Genomic DNA, 23,677 nt, shown 5'->3' with positions numbered 1-23,677 from the left:
TGCTGTGGCTCAAGTGGTAGAATGCTAGCCTTGAGCCCAGAGTTCAAGCCCCATGACTGACAAGAAAAAGAATTAAAAAAAACCCTAGAAGTTTCAATTAATTACTTTGCTTCCATCTTTGAGCTATGCACCCAGGCTTCTCCCTTGTCTTTCCAAAGTTAAGGTCTCGAAGTTTGATCTAGGCTGGTCTGGAACTTGAGATTGGCCTACTTCAGCTCCCCTAGTGATAAGATTATGGGTGTATCACAACATACCCCTAGGCATTTTCCTTTTTCAATAAAAGTACTTGAGTTGTCAAGTTTCATGTTTTTCAGGCTCGTGTTTACTAATAACCCATTGTCATTAAATATAAAGACACTATGCTACTGTGATTGCTAAGTCCTGTGACAAAATAATCGCTATTCTTTTTCAGTTTTCCACAGCAATGATTCTACTTATACTTAGAAAATGAGAAGTCTTAGCCAGGCACTGGCAGCTTATACCTGGAATCCTAGCTACTCAGGAGGCTGAGATCTGAAGATCTCTATTCAAAGCCACCCTGGGCAGGAAAGTCTATGAGACTCTTATCTCCAATAAATGACTCAGAAAAGGCCAGAAGTATCAGTGTTCAAGGGGTAAAGTACAAAGTCCCTGGAGTACAAAGAGACTCAGGGACAGTGTCCAGGCCTGAGTTCAAACTCTAGGACTGGCAAAAAAAAAAGTATTTTAGGTACCACCTACAAAAGTAAGCGACTGCTTGAGAATTTTATAGTTTGATTAGAGCAGGTGAATAGGGGTGAAGTCATTTGCAATTCTAACTACTCAATTGAGAGAGTGAAATCTAAAGACAAAATTGAATGCCTGTGCAGGCAGATAAATCGTTATCTCAATTAATGACCAAAAAGCCAGAAGTAGAGATGTGGCTCAAGTGGTGGAACACCAGTCTTGAGCAAAAAAGCTAAGGGGATAGCACCAAGGACCTCAGTTCAAGCCCAGTACCAGCACAAAGAAAAAACTTCCTGGCACACATTTATAGTCCTTGTTTCTTGGTTGGCTGAAGTGAGAGGATCCTTTGAGTACAGGAGTTTTACATGAACCTGAGCAATACATTGAACTGTCTCAAAAGTAAAATAAGTCTTACAATGAAAGTTTGAAATTCCTGTAATTGGCTCCTTTTCAACCACCATTCTTCTGCAGGCAAGGGATCGCCTCCTGACTCTTTCCTTAATTGATCTATCAATGTCATCCCTCAGTGTTTAGCTACCCCAACCTAATAAGACACACTTCTTGCTTTAAATCATAGAATAATACATTTATTGAAAGTTTCTCAAGACTGAAGAGGGCTTTCACTATACATTACCATAAGAAAAGCAAATAGTAAACTCATTCTGAATCTTCTCCCTTGGCTGTCCCTCAAAGTCTCACAACAAACAGTGGCTCCTCCATTTTTTTTTTATTTTCTCATCAAAACATTATGGACCTCTGTTTTCCTCCTTACTATCCCCTCTCTTCTCACCTCCAACCTCAATTCTTCCCCTCTGGTGGAGTTGAAGGGGACAGGAAGCGCAGGAAGGTGTGTTAGGAAGGGAACGAAGGATGTCTTTTGGTTTGCTCCAGGAAAATACATTTTGTTTTGTTTTCTGCTCAAGGCTGGCATTCTACGACCTGAGCCACAGCTCCACTAGAAAAAAAATCACTTTCTTGGATGCCTCTGGTGCTTGATTACAAATCCAAGGCCTCTTGGAAATATTTTCGAAAATTACTGATTGGTACAGACTCTTTTTGAGTCTCCAGCATACTGTCATTCTTTAGTTGTACCGTCTGATCATCTCACCGTATTTTAGAACACAGCAAAAGCTATTTTTGACTGTACCTTTCTGAGGCCCAAGCAAGACTCCACTTTAAATTGACAAGCAGGAATTTGAGAGCCCGTGTCCACTCTTCCACTGTGTTGAGGTGGGTCCGGATGGAGTACCACTCCCCGCTGCCCTTGGCATCCTCTAGCGTGCCCAGCTCCGGATGCATGCTGTAGGGAAGGTACAAGCCCCCCCGGCCCTTCTCTGCCTCTTCCTTGAACTGTTGCATGCAATCCAGGAAAGCCATCATGGCGCGATCAAATGTGTTTTCCAAGAAGACATTCTGCTTCCCATCGGAGAACAAGGGCAGGCGGACACCGTCACCCGTCAGCGACTTCAGATAGGAATGGTTTCCACCGGCCACGAGTTGGTACCTCCGAAACTTGAGTCCAATGGTATTGGCGAGGGCGAGGAGCAGCAAGGCCGCCTGTCCCCAGGCAGCGCTGATCTCCGTCCAGCTCACGGGGACGCGGGGCAGGTAGCCCAGCCTGAAGTTATTGATGACGCCCAGGGGGCCCTCCTCCCAGATCTGGAAGGTGACATCGAAGATGCTGGTGGTGCTCAGCTTGTCCAGCTGGCCCCGGGCGGACCGCAGCTGGTTCTCCACGCTGCTCAGCTGGTCCGTCAGTTCGAGCCGTTGCCACTCCAGGGCGCAGTATTCCTTCCGGTACTGCGCGGCCTGCTGGTGCAGCTCGGCCGTCTCTGCCTGGGACGCCTGCAGGTCGTGGGCCGCTTGGGCCCAGGCCTGCTCGGCGTCGGCCAGCTCCTCCGTCAGCCGGGCCTCCGCCCGCTCCAGCTCCCGCAGCTCTGCCCGCAGCCGGCTGTCCAGGGCCCTCCTGTCCTCCGGATCCACCAGCAACTCCGTCTCCAGGGCACGTCGGTAGGCCTGGCAGTCCAGCTCCGCCTGCGAGAGCCGAGCATCCACCTGCTCCAGAAGATGGTCAGTACACTCCTGGCACAGCGGGTGCTCCACCACTTTCCGGCCCGACAGGATGGCAAAGATGTCCACCAGGGTCTTCTGGATGCTGCTCAGAGTTCGGAGGGACACAGCATTCCCAAGCAGGGTGAACTGGCCAGGACAGGCCCTGGATTCCCCGCCCAGGCCAGCCGGGGCCCCGCTGGAGGCGCCGGCCCCGGGCTCTCCGCCATCGCTGGACAAACCGCCGTCGGTGGGCGCCGGGCCCGGCGTCTCGGGGGGCTCGGTGGGCTCCCCGAGCCTCAGGGGCTGTTGGCAGCGCTGGCACAGGAAGCGCATGGAAGACATGGCAGAGGCCTGGGCGCTCGACTCCATTCCGGCCCGGGGCACTCGGGAAGGTGGTGTTTTTTCTTTTCTCTCCTCAAGATGGATTCTTTTTGCGTACTTCTCTCTCCTCTGGCCAAGCTATTTGAGACCTTTCAAGGGGACCCACCCCAGCTACTCACAAAAGCCCCACGGAGGAGGGATGTTTGTGAAAAACAACCCCGGGAACCTTCCCGAGTCCTCCTTTCACAGGTTCAAGGGATTTTTCTTTTTGGAAGTAATCTTTTAAACTTAAAAGGTCTTATCATGATAGTCCAGCCAAAAGGCCTGATCTCACTTGAGATAAAGGCTAGTCACCTTAACCCTGGCACGAAGGCCCCGCCCTTCATCCCGGCTCCTCTCCTGGGTGGTCCTGTAGGCTACTTGCATTCTAAGTTCTGCCAGTATTGATCATTAGTCCTTGGTGTGTGTGTGTCTGTGTTGATCATTAGTGCTTGGTGTGTGTGTGTCTGTGTGTGTGTGTGTGTTGATCATTAGTCCTTGGTGTGTGTGTGTGTTGATCATTAGTCCTTGGTGTGTGTGTGTGTTGATCATTAGTCCTTGGTGTGTGTGTGATCATTAGTCCTTGGTGTGTATGTATGTGTACTGATCATTAGTCCTTGGTGTGTGTGTTGATCATTAGTCCTTGGTGTGTGTGTGTGTTGATCATTAGTCCTTGGTGTGTGTGTGTGTTGATCATTAGTCCTTGGTGTGTGTGTTGATCATTAGTCCTTGGTGTGTATGTATGTGTACTGATCATTAGTCCTTGGTGTGTATGTGTGTTGATCATTAGTCCTTGGTGTGTATGTATGTGTACTGATCATTAGTCCTTGGTGTGTATGTGTGTGTGTGTTGATCATTAGTCCTTGGTGTGTGTGTGTGTGTGTGTGTGTGTGTATGCTAGTCCTGGGGCTTGAACTTGGGTGCTATCCAGGAGCTTTTTTGCTCAGCGCTAACTCTCTACCACTTGAGTCACAGCTCCACTTACTGGATTATGTGTGTGTGTGTGTGTTTAATTGGATATAAGAGTTTCAGGCTTTACTGCCACGGCTGGGTTTGAACTGCAATCCTCAGATCTCAGCTTTTCCTGAGTAGCTAGGATTACAGGTGTGAGCCACTGGCGCCCCAGTACAATATTATTCCTTTCTTTACCTAGTCATCTCCTAATCATCCTGTAATGACCCTGTCAGCTGTCACTTCCTTCGGGAAGCCTATGTTGTAGCCCAAACTGGTCTTGAACTCAAGATCCTTCTAGCCTCAGACTCATGAATATGGTTTGCTTGGCAGCACCAAGACCAGACTGCCAGAAAGATTGGGTTGGTTCTTTCTCACCCTTCAGGTCTCAGACTAAATTTTATCTGCTCAAGTACTTCTTGTCTTTTAAATTTGTTGTTGTTATTATCATAAAGTAGTTGAAAAGAAGGGTTACAGTCACCTAAGTCATGAGTACATTTCTTTGTGGACAATATCACCCCTTCCTTCACTCAAACATTTAATAGACATTTTAGATGAGTGTGTCTTCTGAGGAATCAGCTATTAGAGCACCTTCCACTGACCGACCACCACCTGTCAACTGGAATTCAGCTATTTACTATTAGTTTTCCCAATAGGATATGAGCTCCATCAAGCCTAGGGATTTACTCAATGTTGAATCACTCATGATGGTCCACTATGGCTTGCTTATGCTTTGAGTGTGGCTCCTCAGGCTCAATGTGTTAACATTTAATCTTCACTGTGAAGTATTACAAAGGTACACACTTGGGAGCTGGGCCTGCAATGTCAGACTGGAGGAGACTCCAGGAGGAACAGGCCTTGTGATGACAGTCACCAAATCACCAGCCTGAGCTCAAAGGCCAGAAGAATAAAACAATGCAGACTGACGCGTTAAAGTGGGGCTCTGATTTCATGAGCTTTCAGCTGCCACCAAAGTAGAGAGACTCGACAATCATGCAGCAGAAACACAGGTACACAGAAGGAAATCAAACACCTTTGTGGCTCACGGCCCTCTTCCCTCTTTCCCGTCACCTTTGTGCTTGGAGTTAGTTCCAGTCTCCTATGGTGCTCACAGGTCTCATCCCTGATAGCATTTGCTGGGCAGTGTGTAGAGGCTTACTTCTTTGCTCCCATACTCCCTTGCCCCCAGGTAGTCTCTCTCTCTCTCTCTCTCTCTCCCACAGCCATTCCTGGGGCTGCTCGGGTTACTCCTCCCAGTGTTCCCTTATTCCTAGGGGCACATAACAAAGCATTAAAGTAGCTTTGTAATTAAAAAAAATACACTAAACGTGGTGCTTAAACTTGGGGCCTGTAAAAGGGATTATGGGAGGTGGAAACTTGGGTTAGATAATGTCATCTTGGGTGGAACTCTCCTAGCCCACCTCCATGCTCAATGTAACATTGGCTTTCCAAGAAGAGGAAGAGACTGAAACTGCACACACTCAGTCTCTGCCCTGGGACTGTCAGGAGAAAGGCCATGACCATATGGGCCTTCCATTTTGGATTTCTAGAACTGAGGAAAAAGGTTTCCTTAAAACTTCTACAGAGGATGCTGGGAGTGTGGCTTAATGGTAGAGTGCTTGCCTGGCATTCATGAAGCCTTGGGTTCAATTCAATACCATATAAACAGAAAAAGCCAGAAGTGATATGCTATGGCTCAAGTGGTAGAGTGCTTGCCTTGAGCAAAATAAGCTCAAGGTCAGCGCCCAGGCCCTAAATCAAGCCCCAGGACTGGGAACAAAACAAAAACAAAAAAACCTATCCAGACAAGCAGTAAGCTTTGGGCAACAGAAAATGGACAAATACATCAGATCAGTGATTAACAACACGAATAAATGAATTTGAATGGGTTTATCCTTGCACCCACTTTGAAAGCCAAGTGTCATTTTGCCATTAACAACTGAATCTGTCCAAGCTTTTTTCTTTTGTCTTAATTTTTCTTAAGATGTTTTTCTTAGCCGGGCAATGGTGGTTCCCGCCTGTAATCCTAGCTACTCAGAAGGCCAAGATCTGAGGATTGAGGTTCAAAGACAGCCAAGTAGGAAAGTTTTTGAGACTCTTATCATCAGTTAAACACCAGAAAACTGGAAGTGGTGCTGTGGCTCCTTGAGCCGAAGAGCTCAGAGGTAGCGCCCAGGCCGAGTTCAAGTCCCATGACCAAAAAAAAAAAAAAAAGAAGCAATTTTGGGGGCTGGGAAGGTAGCTCAGCGGTAGAGTGCAAGCCTTGCAAGCATGAGGCCCTGGGTTGGATTCCTCACATAAACAGAAAAGGCTGGAAGTGGTGCTGTGGCTCCAGTGGTAGATCACTAGCCTTGAGCTGAAGGACAGCGCCCAGACCCAGAGTTCAGGCCCCATGACTGGCAAAAAAAAAAAAAAAGCAAGTTTGGTTTGTATTTTGTTTTTTTTTTGAGCTTGAACTCATTGTGTTGGTGCTATCCTGTAGCTTTTTTGTTCAAGGCTGGCTTGAGTCACAGTTCCATTTGTGGCTTTTTTGGTTTGCCTTTTTTTTCTGTCAGTCATGGGGCTTGAACTCAGGGCCAGAGTGCTGTCCCTGAGCTTCTTCAGTCAAGGCTAGTGCTCTCTACCACTTTGAGCCACAGCACCACTTGGTTTTCTAGTGGTTAATTAGAGATGAGTGTCACAGACTTTTCTGCCCAGGCTGACTTCAAACTGTGATCCTCAGATCTCAGCCTTCTGAGTAGCTAGGATTACAAGCATGAGCCACTGGCACCTAGCTACTTTCTTCATGAAGCAAGAAAATAAATTGGTTTGACATGACATTTTACTTAAAAAAAACCCAAGCAGAGCCTCTGTTCCTCCCTCAGTTATAATCTTTTATCTCTTTCAAGATTTAACTTTTCTGACATTTGTGTCTTGTCCAGAAATGAAAAAAGCTGGACATGCAGGCATTCCTTAGAGGCAGGAAACTAGAATGGAGACTAGACTGGAGGAGGCAGCAGCCACAAAGCATGCTCGGAACCCATGTTTCTAAGAACCTGAGCATGTTCTTAAATTTATTGTAATGCACCCTAGTCAATGGGCCTGTGGCCTCCTAGTCTCCATTTTTAGCATCTAAGGCTGGGAGGATGCAGCAGCCACCATGACCCATTATTTGCATTTCCTCATCTTCTAACAGGGACTACCTTTGGCTGTGCTTCCATTCTTTTTGAGACCAAAAATTGTCCAGTGCCAGTGGTGCATAAGTCTGATGAGGGTGGTGCCGGTGGTGAGCATACTTCATTTGGCTTATGAGGGATACATCTGTGCTATATACTGCATTTTGTCTGTCCTAGTCTATAGTTAAACACTTCTGAAAATGTTAGTGGATGGAATGCCAATTTAATGGATTTTCATTTCAGTGGTACATAAAATGATGCCTCTTCCAACCATGTCTTAGATTTGAGGGAAGTACTAGAACTATTAAAAATGCTTAGGAGAAACAGAAAACTGCATGGCATGTGAAGTTCTTACAAAGCTAGGATCTTGCATTTACATTGCAATAATAGAATATGTAGCAATCCTCCCATCAATACTACCCAGTGATTTGATTTTCGCCAACCTCTCCAACTCCCTGGAGTAAACGATTCTGACTTCTATAGTTACCATTTTCTTATATAGCTATTTGACTCCAGTGTACATTTCTTTTTTTGGGGGGGGTCCGGTGGGGCCTGAACTCTGGGCCTGGGCGCTGTCCCTCAGCTCTTCAGCTCAAGGCTAGTCTACCACTTGAGCCACAGCGCCACTTCCGGCTTTTTCTTTTTGCTTATGTGGTGCTGAGGAATCGAACCCAGGGCCTTGAGCATGTAAGGCAAGCGCTCTACCACTGAGCCACCTTCCCAGCCCTCCAGTGTACATTTCTAAATAATCTTTATTTGTGCTGGTTGTAGGGCTTGAACTCAGAGCCTGTCCCTTAGCTTTTTACTCAAGCCACTTGAGCTATATAGCTCCATTTTCAGACTTTTGTTAGTCTGTTGGAGAGTCTCATGGAACATCCTGCCCAAGCTGGCTTTGAACTGGGATCTTCACTCAAGCCTCCTGAGTAGTTTAAGATTACAGGTATAAGCCATCAGTGCCCAGCTCTAGCTTTGCTTTTGTCTACCTTTACTTTCCCCTCACACCTTTCCCTTACAGCTAACAGTTAAAGATGACAGGGCATTAATCCTGTGGCTTCCAAGTCTAGATTTTACTACTTGTACTTGTGTCCTCACTCCATAGTCCTTGGTTCTCTTGCAGTTTGCAGGGTGCAGAACCCAGAAGTATAATTCAAATAATCTCTACTTCCTCTGGCAGAACAGGCAATGTAGCTTTCCCTGGGAGGCACAGGACAGCAGGTTGTCTCTCGATGATGCCCAGTTGCAAAATGATTTTACTTCACCTCAACTTCTTATTAAAGGAGATTTTCCCCTTCATCTTCCCCTTCGTAAGTCAACAGTTGTTCATGATGGAAAGACAGGAAGAATGCTTGCCTCCCTGCTCTATTTCCAAAATATACTTCATAGTCCTTTGATAATAGTCAAGTTGTTAACTTCTTTTGCTTATGGATAGGTTTCAGTAGATTGCAATTACTTGGGAATAAGATTCTCATCATTTTTTAAAAAATAAAACACCCCTGTATGAGATGGATCTAAAATCCTGTCTGTAATTTTAAGTGAAATTAGTTCTCTGAAACATTAAGGAAGCATGATCATGAGAAATTTCTAACTTAAAGTTGTTCTTAGATGTTTGAGACTAGGATATTCTGCTCAAACTTTTTGGTTGACTTTGTATTCCATTAACTACCTCTTGGTTAGTCTGTCTCCCTCTTAGCAGTTACCCTTCAGAAGGGATTGCATTCTGGAAGGGAATCTTGGGAAACTTAGAAGATGAGTTTCCACAAGTCATAGTCACAGGGACTAGATTCTGTCCTTCAGATCCTACTGTGCGTCTCTTGCACTCACCCATTAGTCACTAAAATCGCCTCCATTTCAGACTCTTCTCAGCTTGGCCTGCTATGCATGGCAAAGGCTAGTGAGATCTCAGACTCATTTGTCTCCACCGTCTGCATCACCAAGTAACACCTCACAGCCCTGTTGTTGTTGGAGACTTAGCCTCATCCTTTTATTAACCCTCATCCAGTGGTTTCCTTGCCTGATGTCCTGGCCTTCTGTTCCATCTTTGAGCATTTATAGTGTACGTTTATTATTTTTGACTTTTAAGTAGTCTTTCAGGTGAAGAGATAAATGTCTGCAGATAATACGATTCTGTAGCAGGAAACATTCACAGGAAACTCAAATAGACTCTTGTATTTAGTTTATATTTTTTCCACAGATTGGATCTCTTTTAATTTTTATGCCTTTTAAAATTTTTTCTAATTAAAACCGTCTGAGTATCCTCTGTATTGCAAATTTCTAATTTAATTAACTTCCAATAAAAACAGTTTGAGTCTTTATCCTCTGTACTGCAAACGCACCTGTAATTCTTCTACTCCCTTTCATTTCAGACTTTCCCTTGTGTAACTGGCTCTCCCTTTAACACCTGTCCATTTTTCCATATGTTCAATCACATATACTGGAGCTTCCGTATCTTACATAGCAACTTAAGGTGCTCATTTTACATAAACACTAAAGAACACTTCAAAAAAGATGGAAGGAAAACAGGCTATTTTGAAGTCTATGATTATCAGTGATGTTAGAAGAAGTAGCTCCTTTCACCTGAGGCTGAAAACAATTTTCCTCACTGTTAACCTACGATTCAAACCAAACTCTTGAGAGTAACTACCTCTCCTATCCCAGCAATTTTATTTTTAACTTAACTGTGAAAAAGAGCAGGAAAAAGGGCGGGGGGAAGAAAACCCAGAGAAATAGGGGGATTTCCTTGAGGATAAAAAGATTATAGAACTGTGATCTTTCTTATATTGGACAACAGTACAGAATATCTTTAAATGTTTACCATCTCCAAATGGATTTTTCTCTCTAATGTTAAGACAACCAAAAAAGAAAATGCCAGAACATTATTCTATTTAGCTTCTTATGAAAATATAAAAAGCTGGGGAAAAGAAACAATTACATAAGTAATATACAACATGTATTCTGCATACTTTAAAAATAAAATTGGTGTAAGAATAAATTTTCTAGGCTGGTAAGTGCCCCGTTTTCAAGCAGGGAATTCAAACAGATGATGTTCGCGTAGATACCAGTCACCCAGCAGCTACACTACTGGAATATTGCTCTCTGAACACGTGCACACTCGGGTTTGTTAAATATATCCTCTTCCGATTCTGGAGTGAGCTGGATGTTATCCCTGACTGGAGACAGGGGCTTCTTATAAGAAGGAAGCTTTTCAGAGTCTCTGCAAAATATAAAATAAATTGGGTACTTTTTGAGTACTGAATGTTAACAGATTGGGACAAGGGAGGAACCAATGCAACAGAGATATACACAAGAAAAGATGTTGGAAATGATTTGTACAACTTGGGGGTGGGAGGTGGGGGAGAAGGAAAGTAGGAGAAAAATGAGGGAAGGGGTCACAAGTTTGAGAAGAAATGTACTTATTACCTTGTAATGTACTTATTACCTTGTAACTGTAACCCTTTTGTATATCACCTTGACAATTAAATTTTTTTAAAAAAGAATACCTTGGAAAAAAATAGAGGTATGTGACGAGGTGAAGTAAAATCCCTTAAGATACCACCTGTCTCAGTTCCTTACTGGCCCCATTCATGTTCTCCTGAGTGCTTCTCGGTGCCTCGTCTTCATTCCAAAATCACCTTTCTTTCAATGTAGGAGCTAGGCTACTACTAGATTTAAGTACTAGCTAGGGCACAGTCCAGGAGAGAAACTTAATTGTCTCCCAAAGCCTTGCTCAAGTATGGCTAAGCACAAATATAAATAGAGCTTGGATTTGTAATATTTAGACTTTATTTGCCTCATCTATTCTGCTGACATGGGTACTGACAATGGTAAAGCAGTAAATATTGAGTAAAATCTGCCAGAAACCTAGTATGAATCAAGACAGTTGGGGACATGGCTCAACAGGAAGAATAACTGTCTAGCAAAAGTGAGACTCTGTTCTAAACCCAAGTATGATGAGAGGGAATAAAAAGGCAGTGCCACCAAACTATAAATAGTAAAGTATAGCTTATTTGTGTCACTGCCTCCATCTACTAACAACAAAAACAAGGTATTAAGTAAGAACATCATGGTCTGACTGAATCTGTCCCTTGTAAGTCTTGTAAACATACAAGACTTATCTGAAAAATAACTAAAGCAAAAAAGAGTTGCGGGGCATGGCGCAAGTGGTAGGGTATCTGCCTTACAAAAGCAAGGCCCTGAGTTCAAACCTCAGTATGTCAATATTATATATATGATGAATAATTTCCTTGAGGATAAAAAGACTGTAGAACGGATTTTCTTATACTGGAAGACATTATAGTGTATCTTTAGACTTTTACCATCTCTAAGTGGATTTTCTCCTCTAATATTTAAGACGACAACAACAACGACAACAACAACAACAAAAATGAAAGGAAAGACAACTGCTTGAGCCCAGGAGTTTAGAGCCAATGTAGGCAACAGTGAAATTCTTGTGAGAAAATGAAACTAAAACAAAATAAAAACAAAAATAAAAGACAACTTGATGAATCAATAAAAACTGGTAAGTAATATCTCAACCATTTATCCCATTTTATATTCAGTGACAAAAAGGGAAGTGTATGTACACACACACACTCACACTCACTCACTCACACACACACACACACACACACACACACACCCCACCTTGTTGCACTTCCAACTAGAAGGTTATCACTAGCTAAGCATGTTTGACATTATGGTCGTTCATGCAGGTCTTCTCCAAAGAAACCAGAGCCTGCTACTGCAAACGAAAACAGCACTTATTTGTTGCCAAGGAGCACATCTAATTTTTCAAGTAAAAACTGAGTTTTTAGAAAACTTGTATAGGTAACACCCTGATACTTAAGAAAATACATCAGTGGATTGTAATGCAACATGAACTATCTTTCTTTCTGTCATGGGGCTTGAACTCAGGGCTTGGGTGCTGTCCTTGAGCTTCTTTATGTTCAAGGCTAGCACACGACCACCTGAGCCACAGCACCACTTCTGGCTTTTTTGAGTAGTTTATTGGAAATAAGAGTCTCATGGACTTTTCTGAAAGAGTTGGTTTCAAAACATGATCCTCAGACCTCAGCCTCCTGAGTAGCTAGGATTACAGGTGCAAGCCACTGGTGGTTGGCTGCAGCACAGACTATTAAGTCAGCTGACAATGGATTCCTAGCCTATGCTATAATTAACCTTAAGAAAGAAAACATAAAACTAAAACTACTGCTTTTTGAATTTTGGTGGAATAGCAAAGATGAAAATTTACTTTTCTACAAAGGCTGTTAAAATATGCACCTCCAATTATAAACATAAGGGGCCATACACTTCAACAAAATTATTATATCCAAACAGATCAAAGGCAGAAACAGATGAAAGAACTTAGCTAGATAGTGGAGATCACAGGTTATAAAACGCCACTCATTTCACTCTTTTTAACAACCTTAAAAAGCCAAAATGAGTTAATATATGATAAAACATTAACTTTAAAATTTCTTTGTTGTTTTTTTTTGGGTCCGGTCATGGGGCTTGAACTCTGGGGCCTGGGCGCTGTCCCTCAGCTCTTCAGCTCAAGGCTAGCGCTCTACCACATGAGCCACAGCGCCACTTCCGGCTTTTTTCTTATTTGCTTATGTGGTGCTGAGGAATTGAACCCAGGGCCTCAGGCATGCAAGGCAAGCGCTCTACCACTGAGCCACCTTCCCAGCCCCTAACTTTAAAATTTCTAAATGACCAACCCTGACTCCCCACCAAAAAAAAAAAAAAAGATCTATAAATTGAAATCTAGCTGGGTGCTGGTGGCTCATGTCTATAATCCTTGCTACTCAGGAAGATGAGATCTGAGGATCGAGGTTCAAAGTCAGCCTTGGCAGGAAAGTCTGTGAGACTCTTATCTTCAATTAACAGCCAAAAAACTAAGTGGAGCTGTGGCTCAAGTAGTAGAGCACTAGCCTTGGGCTGAAGAGCTGAGGCCTAGGCCCAGAGTTCAAGCCCCATGACTGACAAAAAAAAAATTAAAAAAAAAATTGAAATCTAATATAAAGAAGTCCTATGGTTAAAAAAAAAGTAGTTCTGGTAAGGGCTGGAGGTGTGGTTCATATGGTAAAGTGACTGTCTAAAATGGCAAATCTGGTGAATTCATCATATAAATTCAGTGATTTCCCTCTGAACCCCTGGGGAAAACATTATTCCCATTACAATGCTGAGAAATAAGATGAATTGAAACACTCTAGATCTAAAAATTCAATTTGTTTAACAGATTCTAAAGTCTATGGAATCACAAAGAACTGTCAGATAAGGCCATAACTAATTATATGCAGAAGTATATCCTAATCAGAATAAGGAAAAAGGAAACTCACTTTTTAAATCCAAAATTTTTCCAGAGCTCACTGATTTTTATCTGCAATCCTGGCTTGTTCTCAGAGTTATGATGGTTTCTCTTCTGGATGCTTGCTGGCTTCTTGCTCAGTCCACTGGCTCGTGCTGGTACTAGGGGCTTGATCTTGGTTGCAGAAAGAGACTCTGCAGAACTAGACTTATGTAGCCCAGGAACCTGAGGATTAAATGTGCATTTTTGTTACTTGTGGTTTTCACAGTCTTGCTACATAAGCCAGGCTGGTCTAGGAACTCATGATCTATATGCCTGAGCCTAAGTGCTGGGGTTATAGGTATGTGTCACGTCTGATCTTAAATTCCCATTTTAACATTACCTGTAATTAATTTCAAAACATTCTTTATAAGTAGAACCAAAAAGTACTGCATAAGCAATGCATAAAAATATATTTATATGTCTATTAAAGAAATGATCACAATGATTCTAACAGATAATGATGTACAAAGGCATAACGTTTAGAAGTGAAAGAAAGGCAAGCCTCATTCATTTCCTCTTTGCCTGTTGTTCCAGAGAAAAACAACTACTGTTATCAGTTCCAGTACCTGCATTAAGGCATTTCTACAGAAACCTGCAGTAAAGCATGTTTATTAGTTTGTTTTCCTTCATTCTACTTAATGGTACAGTGTGGAGATTTTTCCATTGGAATGTACAATTGAATTTTATTTTGGACTAGTTGCCTGTTCTACCATTGTATAAGTGTGGCATAATTTATTTCAACCACTATTGGTATGTTCCCACTGGATGGTTCATTTCTGTCATGAGAACATTATGGAGACATTGAAGCTTTGTTGCTGTGTTATGACAATGAGAGAAAGAAGTATACAAAATAAGCTTTTCCAACTGATTACTATAGCAGAGAATATATAAAGAATGAAAAAGTTGAAACAAAAAAGACTGGCTAATCATAGGTTCACAGTTCCTTTTTTTTTGGTACTAGTCCTCGGGTTTTAACTCAGGGCCTGTTCATTAAATCTGATTTTTCTTGCTTAAGGCTAGCTCTCGACCACTTGAGTCACAGCTCCACTTGTGGCTTTGCTTGGTGGTTACTTGGACTTTCCTGCCTGGGCTGTCTTCAAATATTGATCATCAGATCTTAGCCTCCTAAATAGCATTACAAACATGAGCCACCAGTGCCCAGCAGTTCACAGTTATTAAAAGGTCTTTTGACAATTCCTGTGAAAGCTTTCAATCACAATACCTCGGAACAAATTAGTTTTTAAAAAGGCATTTAAATATATACCCACAACATTTTGGTTCCAATGCTGTTTACCATACCAAAAATGGTTTTGGAATAAATTATAGGCTGAGTTCTGGTGCCTCACACCTGTAATCCTAGCTACTCAGGAGGCTAAGATCTGAGGATCAAGGTTTAAAGTCAACTTGAGTAGGAAAGTCTGTGAGACTCTTCATCTCCAACTAATAGAGTTGTCAAGTGATAGGGTACAAGCATTGAGCACAAAAGCTCAGGGACAGGGCTGGGAATGTAGCTTAGTGGTAGAGTGCTTGCATAATATGCATGAAGCCCTGAGTTCGCTCTCAGTACCACATAAACAGAAAAAGCCAGAAGTGGTGCTGTGGTTCAACTGGTAGAATGCTAGCCTTGAGCAAAAAGAAGCTCAGGGACAATGCCTACACCCCGAGTTTAGTCCCCAGGACTGACAAAAAAATAAAATTAAAAAATTTAAACAAATCTCAGAACAGTGGCCAGGCCCTGAGTTCAAGCCCCAGAATCTCCCCCCACCCCTGCAAAAAAAGAATAAGTGATTAAAAAGAGGATTATATAACCCATACAATGGTATAGAATATAGTTATTATAATAACTAAGCAACTACATTGAAAAATATCTTCTATATAGTATAAGACAAAATAGGAAAAAATATCTACAGTAAAAAGTATTGTCCTAGAAAATTTGGAAGTAGACATCTTTTAAAGATCCTGAATACAGGCACGGTAGTTTTTAATTTTGCTCATATTTCTCCATCTGAAATTAAGAAATAAATAAGTTTTACCTTCTTCCTTAGAAGTGTGTCCTTCTTTGAAAAATGAGATAAACGTTGCTTGAAGTTCTGGTTACCTTGACTATCAAGTGACTGAATGTTATAATCAGATTCCTAGATTCCCAGATCAAACACAAAAATAAAAATTTACTATGGATTTTTAGCAACTAATATTTAACAAAACAAAATAAATGGAGTAAGAAAGACAATATAAATAAAATACAATGTCATAGAAAATAGACCTAATTAAAAGGATGTAGGTCTATTATGGAAAAGAGGACATTCTCATATATTACTAAGCATGAAACACTGAACCAGTGCAGGTCTACATCTCTTCTAAGTGTGCAATATGGTTTATATGAAAGAGAAAAAGGGGTTGGGAATGTGGTTTAGTGGTAGAGTGCTTGCTAGCTAGCATGCATGAAGTCCTGGCTTTGGTCCCTCAGTATCATATAAACAGAAGAAGCTAGAAGTGATGCTGTGGCTCAAGTGGTAGAGTGCTAGCCTTGAGCAAAAGAAGCTCAAGGAGAGTGCCTAAGAGCCTAGGCCCTAAGTTCAAGCCCCAGGACTGGCAAAAAAACAAAAAACAAAAAAGAATAACAAAAAATAAAAACCAAAAAATGTCCTTTCAGGGCTAGGAATGTGACTTGGTAGAGTGCTTGCTCCGCATGCATGAAGCCCTGGGTTTGATTTCTCAGTACCACATAAACAGGATAAAATACAAGTGGTGGTGTGGCTGAAGTGGTAGTGTGATAAACTTGAGCATAAGAAGCTCAGGGACAGTGCCCAGGCTCTGAGTTCAAGCCGCAGGACTGGCAAAAGAAATAAAGAGAAAAAGGGTGTTTTTTCTCAAGCACTACGTCTAATAAACACTTATCTTTGAGGATAACCTGCTCCCCCTGACCCCTAATTTCATCATGCATGACTTTCCTATAGATGGAAGATTTTCTCAAAAGATCAATGAATGAAAGCGTTTTGCATGTTTCAAAGAGGAGCATTTTTTGAGTTAAGTTTTTACCTTGGGATTCTATCCATTTTAATATTTAAACAACTCAAGATGAATAAGACCCCACTAACTTGTACAGACACTAATATGGCTACTCTGGGATAAATTTTACTTATCTGAGACAGAGTCTCTATTGTTTAGCCTAGTTTTCTTCAACTTTGTGATCATTCTATTTCACCCAATTCAAGTGCTGAGACTGCAGGCATGGGCCATCATAACACCCGTTCTAAAGTATTTCTTACAGTAAGGGTTATGGGTGGAACCTAAGATTTATTTTGACCTCCGACTAGAATCTATGATTGGTGGCTTCCACAATGAACTATCAACTGAAGGCTCCAATAGTGAAGCAAAAAATTTTCTTCAGAAGCATAGGATGAAAATTAGCTTTAAAATAAAGCCTCAGAAAACACAACAACAAAATCTCAATGGCATTGTGGCTATTAGAAACATTCTTGGAATCAAAGATCATACCAATTTTATATTAACTGTAAGAGTTGATTGAATTTTTTTTTTTTTTGCCTGGGTGCTGTCCCTCAGCATTTCAGCTCAAGGCAGTGCTCTACCACTTGAGCCACAGAGCCACTTCCAGTTTTCTGGTGGTTAATTGGAGATAAGAGTCTCATAGACTTTCCTGCCCAGGCTGGCTTTGAACTGAGATCCTCAGATCCCAGCCTCCTGAGTAGCTAAGGAGCCACTGGTCCCAGGCTGATAGACTTCTTTGCAATAAGTAAATATCCTAAGAAGAATTTACTGTAGGTGCCAGGAAGTGATTCAGTTAGTGTTTTTGTAGCAGAGTAGGAGAGATGAGGATTACTTAGCTCAGAAGACAAAAAAATGTATGGTGTTCTCTCTACACGACCAGCCCACTGCCAGTGAACTGATAAGGCCTGGTATAACCTGGCTGAAAGCTTAGGAAATAGGTGCAACAGGAAGATGTATGCTGGAAAAAGGCAAACAATGCCTAAAAGGAGCTCAGCAAACTTGTGTGGATCCTCCAATAGTGATGCTCTATGAAACAACTCAAGCCACATTGGATGTAGTACCACTGCCAGACCAGCAGGCCCTATTTACTGTGGACCAACTAAGAAAGTGGAGAAAAGGAAAAGAAAATGGAAAAGAAAAAAGAAAATGGCCTGCTCCTAAAAACCACAAAAATAAGTCACAAGGTCACAAGGTTTTAGCCTGGGTTTTTTTCCTTCAATTTGAATCTACTAAATTCATTTTATTGGAGAACTTAAGTATGTACTTTCAAGGCATACTGACTCATTATATTCTTTTCAATTTTTGGATTATCAGACATCAAAATGTTATATATTACTGTGGGCCTAATTGTTTTTACAACCTAGTGATTATATTTGGTGATGATTAAACAGGGTACACTGATAAGCTCAGTTCTTAAACTAAGATTCCAGAAAGATATAACGTCATTATGTCATTAGAAAATGTCATTGGATCTTAAGAACAATACAGATTTAGACTTTTTTGGTCTAAGAAATAAAATTAAATCTAGAATAAAAGATATTTTATATAGAATAAGGAATTAGGGTGCTTTTATTAATTGACAACAAAGTAAAAATAACGGTCTTTCAGGAAATTTAGCAGAAATTAAAAAAAAATATTTTTCCTGAACTACTAAAATATAACAGATATCAACACATCAATAGGGCCATTTCTTTACAACTCTTATCTTTAAATAGACAGAAAAAGCTGGAACTAGGGGTATGGTTCAAGTAGTAAAGTATCAGGCGTGAGCAAAAGAGCCCGGTGATCATGCTCCCATTGTTGGCACATACAAAAAAAAGCAACAGATTAAAGAATAAATTTAAAATAACTCTTCATTCAGTTTATCATGCTGCGTAGGTGTGAACGGTGCCATTACCAAAGTGGTCAAAGGAAGTACAGAATTATGTTTCAAATGTCCAGATGTGGAAGGCATGACAGATATGCAAGGCAAGCACTCTACCACGGAGCCACCTTCCCAGCATGACAGATACGAAGAAGTTCAAGGAATGACATGTGATCAAATGAGATTTAAAATGAAAAGTTGTAGATAATTCTTTCAGTTGTCTGATAACAAGTTATTTTCTTTTCCATATGGAATTAAAAAACCAAGGCTTATGATATGACTTACCTCTGAATCAGAGTCCTTACTAGAAGGCTGAGAAAGTTTTGATGCATTTAAACTGTGTGGGGATGACACTGTGCTTTCCTGAGACTGTGAAGACCAGGTTGTTTCCTGTAAAAGCTGAGATTCATCGCCTGACTCATCACTCTTTGGCTGAGACAGAACAGACATAGCACTGTTCTCAGGCAGACACGGAGGGGAATCGTTCTTCCTTTTAGACTGCTGCAAGCCTGTGCCTACAGAAGGGCTTGGAGTTCTTGAAAAATCCCCAAGACTTCCAGACCAACTAAAGCAACTCCTTAGTGTCCCCAGCGTGGGTGGTGAAATGCTCTGTGTGAATTGGCTGGTTTTGGTAGACTGAGACTCTTCATCAGCAAACACAGTCACATCATCAGAAATCTGGTCCCTTGAATTATGCATGATATTTGTGTCAACCAACTTCTGGTCTTCTAGGTCTGGACAATCTGAATCACCAAGATTAGCAGCATTATCGGTGACAGCAGTGTCATTTAGAGACTGAGTGTTGACTGTCTTTGGTGCAAAGTCAGCAGAATCCACAGAATTGCAGAAAAACCTAACATGAAATGGAAAGAATGGATTATTTCAAGTATTTTAAGGTTAAAAGGATCTCACAATGATTCAAAATGGAATTACAGTCCAGTTCCTTTAAAAAATGTCTCACAGAAAACTAATTTGATAAGTAAAGACAACATGGGTCTTGGATTTTAGTCAAAGTTGGAATTTGTTTTTTTGCTGGTACTGGGCCTTGAACTCAGGGCCTCGGTGCTATCCCTTAGCTTTTTCACTCAACATGTTCTACCACCTCAGCCATACCTCTACTTGCAGCTTCTTCCTGGTTGATTGGAGATAAAATTGAACAAGGATTGAGCCAGTACTACCACGCAGACAATAAGAGCATTCATGGTATTTTTGATCAGTCATTGTCTTAGGTGACTTACTTATAATATTCACTTAATTCTTTCAAATTTGAAGTTGCTGGGCATTGATGGCTCATGACTGTAATCCTGAGGAAGCTGAAGTTTGAGGATCAAGGATCAAAGCCAGCCAGGAGGAAAGTCATGAGAGCATTATCTCCAATTAACCACCAAAAGGCTTGAAGGGGAGGGGTAGCTCAAGTGATAGAGTACTAGCCTTGAGCAAAAAGGTATGAGACAGCATCGCAGGCTGAGTTCAAGCCCCAATCCCAGCCCCAATAACCTCTGAAGTTGTTACAACTGTTAGCTTCAGCCTCTTTTTTTGGTTTCTTTTGAGGGAAAGTACTAGTTTGAATCCTGCACTTGCTAGACTGTACTCTACCACTGAAGTCATACACGTAGTCCTTTTTTTTTTTTTCGTTTTTCTGTTTTATTTTTTTATTGTGAAAATACCATACAGAGGGGTTACAATTACATGAGCAAGGTAATGAGTACATTTCTTATCAAGCATTGTTGCCTCCTCCTTTGTTTTCCCTTCCCATCCCTTCCTATCTCCCCCTCCCTACCCATCCAAAGTTGTAAAGTTCATTTTTTAACATAATGACTTGTACAGCTCATTGTTTCAATGGTCCACCTGTATCCCTATTTAAATGGTTTGTTTTTGCCCTTCCCCTCCACTAATTATACCAACATCAAATATAGTGAAAGCAGGGGTTATACCTTGGGGGAAAGTCATAAAAAGTAACAAAGAAATCATCTTACAAATGTGTTAGAAATAACAAGAAAGAAAAAAAAACCATTTGAATACTTATCCTGGGGTTCATTTCACCTAACATCAACTTATCTGACCTTTTCTGCTTGTCTCAGAGATATACTAGCTATTGCAAATAAGGGAAACCATGGGACCTATGTTTCTTTGGGCCTGGCTTACTTCACTTAATATAATTTTTTACAAGTCTTTCCATTCCCTAACAAATGGGGTGATATCATTCTTTCTGATGGAGACATAGAATTCCATTGTGTATATATACCACATTTTCTTGATCCATTCATGTACTGAGGGGCATCTGGGTTGGTTCCATATCTTAGCTATGGTAAATAATGCTGCAATAAACATAGTCATGCTGGTAGCTTTAGTATGGTCTTGTTTGTGATCATTTGGGTAAATGCCCAAAAGTGGGATTGCTGGGTCACAGGAGAGGTCTATGTGGAGTCTTCTGCGGAAGCTCCATACTACTTTCCAAAGTGATTGAACAAGTTTACATTCCCACCAACAATGTAGTAGGGTTCTCTTCTGTGCACATCCCCTGTTCAAGTCAAACATCTCATGAATAAAGAAAACAGAAATACAGACAGCCTAGTTCTAGGGCTTAGCTACATTTTTAGTCCCCAAACTACACTGACTCCAAAATCTCATCACTCATCATCTTTCCCCAGCCTGCATTCTATTAGTAAGAACAGCAAGCAGTAGCTTTTCTCAAGCTGTTTTGAGTCTTCTGTGAAGGCACTTGGCTACAGTCTTTGTCTGCTTTACTCATAATTCATTTAACCCTAAATAGGAACTGCCAAAATATTCATTCCTCTTTCTTACCCTATCCATCCTCTGCCTCATCAATTGATACCTTTTGAATGCCATAAAAAAATTGGAGATTGGGGCTGGGAAGTTGGCTCAGTGGTATAGCGCTTGCCTTGCATGCATGAGGCCCTAGGTTCGATTCCCCAGCACCACATAAGCAGAAAAAAAAAGCCAGAAGTGGTGCTATGGCTCAAGTGGTAGTGTGCTAGCCTTGAGCTGAAGAGCTGAGGGACAGCGCCCAGGCCCAGAGTTCAAGCCCCACAACCGGACCCAAAAACAAAAAAAAAAATTGGAGATTGGAGTGAAAAACTGGGAGAACATGAGGGAAGGGGATGATACTGCCCCAAAAGAAATGTACCCTTAACCTGACTTATGTAACTATAACACCCTTTTAAAACAATAATTTTTTTAAGTACACATGCCTTAACCACTGTACTTACAGTACTGTATGACATTGTTTATATATGTGTGTGTATATATGTATATACATTTTTTTCCCAACTATAAGCTTCTCAAGAATAAAATGGCATAAAGCTCCCCAAGAAACTACCAAAGTAGGTATAGCCAAAAAGGAAAAGGGAATTGCCCAAGTAACAGAATTTCTGTAATATAAAATGTAACCAAAGGGGTGCGGGTTTCAATTGGGATTCTATATGGACAGATTGCAGAACTAATTGGGAAGAAACAGCAATGCATTTAGGTCAGAACTAAGACAATACAGAAATCTCCCAACTTCCATTGGGTTTAAGTGTCATAAACTCAGTGTAAACTGAAAATGCTGTGAAGCTGAAAGTACATTTAGTATACCTAGCCTACTGAACATAATCAGTTGTTACCCCTCATGATTAGGTGGCTGAAAGCTGTGGCTTGCTACTGATACCCAGCATGAGAGAATCACATTCATCTACCACGGATCTGATAGAAGACCAAAATTCAGAACTGATGTACAACAGTTACTGAGTGCATCATCATTTTCACTCCATCACAAAATGGAAATACGCTAAGTCAAACCAACATGTCCAGAATTGTCAGTTCATGTTAAATCCTATAACCCATATACCTCTAGACTCAATTTCGGGAGAAAATAAATACTAATAAAGTATATAATATAGCAGATAAAAAACATTTTGAAGATATAACTATACCTGCTTCTAGTCCCTGGAACTACAATTGCACTACTTTCTTCATTTTTTCTTTGTAAAAATGTTGCAAATTTATTCCTTGACTTCGGTGGCGTCTTTAAGCTTTTCGTTAGAGTACTTTCATCTCCCAGTTCAGGCACAAGCATTTCAGAAGAGTTGAGTAATTTATTGGTTCCACAATTAATTCTCTTTGTCTTCTTTATAAATGAAAGAGAATACTGGTTCAACAGATCATCTTCTGACAGCTCTTCTAAATAAAAACAAAATTACCTGTAAATCTTTATTTCCCCTACAGTTGGAAATTAGGTTTCAACATTATAGTCCTTTTTTGGCTATTGTAAAGGCAGTTGTACTTTTTTCTGTAGTACCAGCAATGAAAACTGTGCATTCTAGACAGTTGCTCTACTACCTAGGCAACTTTGAGCCATACTTTAAAAAATAAACAAACAATGCTTCACAGATAGGAATACAAAGATTTTTTTTTGGGGGGGGGTCAAGTTGTGGGGCCTGAACTCTGGGCCTGGGCGCTGTCCATCGGCTCTTCAGCTCAAGGCTAGCGCTCTACCACTTGAGCCACAGCGCCACTTCCGGCTTTTTTTCTTTTTGCTTATGTGGTGCTGAGGAATCAAACTCAGGGCCTCAGGCATGCAAGGCAAGCGCTCTACCACTGAGCCACCTTCCCAGCCCGGAATACAAAGATTTAAAAGCAAATACTTTAGCTATGTTCGATAATTTTATGTACTAGTTAACATTTAGTCAAATAGTTATATAATTTTACATAAAATCACCTCAACTAAAATTTCAGGGCATAATCAATTGTTTGGCTAAATATTTATTATTTCAAACATTTTATATACAAATTTTGAGGGGCAATTTACATTATAAATGATGACTTTTAAAAAATAATCCAAAAAACCAGTAGCTATGTATTCATTTCATGGATGTTATGATTTTTCAGTATATGTGAATGTTGTGTTGTATTATAGTAATTTGATTAATATTCTTATTACCTAGCTATAAAAACCTGAAAGACTGGTGTGTTAAATGTATTTTGTGGTTTCGGAATAAAGCATATTGTTGGATAATACAAAAAGTTAAAGCCTGAAAAGCCGAAGATGGCGACGGGGCAGTAGGGAAACGCCACAGCTCTCTCCAACCAAAAAGAGAGTTCGAGTTCCAACGCTTAATCTCCCCAAGAGACCGACAACAACAAAAAGACGAACACTCAGAGAAAAACCAGAGGTGAGAAATAACAAAAAAAGAAAGAGAAGAAAAGAATTTCAGAACAGAGAAGAGCGAA

General features: G+C 41.1%; 2 protein-coding genes across 2 annotated transcripts in view; both read right to left on the bottom strand.

The window, feature by feature from the left end:
• Window positions 1-1,836: 1,836 nt before the first annotated feature.
• On the bottom strand, window positions 1,837-3,126 carry Becn2 (beclin 2). The gene has a single exon (XM_013021735.1). The coding sequence runs from the start codon at window positions 3,124-3,126 to the stop codon at window positions 1,837-1,839; it is 1,290 nt and encodes a 429-aa protein (XP_012877189.1).
• Window positions 3,127-9,435: 6,309 nt separating this feature from the next.
• Exo1 (exonuclease 1) overlaps window positions 9,436-23,677 on the bottom strand; it is a 40,095-nt gene continuing 25,853 nt past the window's right edge. Inside the window, exons 10-14 of the mRNA XM_013021760.1 lie at window positions 22,381-22,627; window positions 18,731-19,298; window positions 15,606-15,707; window positions 13,562-13,755; window positions 9,436-10,434 (exon numbers count right to left, since the gene is read on the bottom strand). Of these exons, the coding sequence (XP_012877214.1) occupies window positions 10,299-10,434; window positions 13,562-13,755; window positions 15,606-15,707; window positions 18,731-19,298; window positions 22,381-22,627 (1,247 nt within the window). The 3' untranslated portion in view covers window positions 9,436-10,298. The remainder of the gene's footprint in view (window positions 10,435-13,561; window positions 13,756-15,605; window positions 15,708-18,730; window positions 19,299-22,380; window positions 22,628-23,677) is intronic.

This window comes from Dipodomys ordii, unplaced genomic scaffold (genome assembly GCF_000151885.1).
Source record: "Dipodomys ordii isolate 6190 unplaced genomic scaffold, Dord_2.0 Scaffold57, whole genome shotgun sequence".
NCBI classification, from domain to species: Eukaryota; Metazoa; Chordata; class Mammalia; order Rodentia; family Heteromyidae; genus Dipodomys; species Dipodomys ordii.
Note: the sequence above shows the minus strand (reverse complement) of the source record. Positions and strands in the feature narration are given on the sequence as shown.

What these genes read in the sequence shown, in the direction of transcription:
- Becn2 (XM_013021735.1), bottom strand. Translation starts at nt 3,126, where the DNA reads ATGGAGTCGAGCGCCCAGGCCTCTGCCATGTCTTCCATGCGCTTCCTG.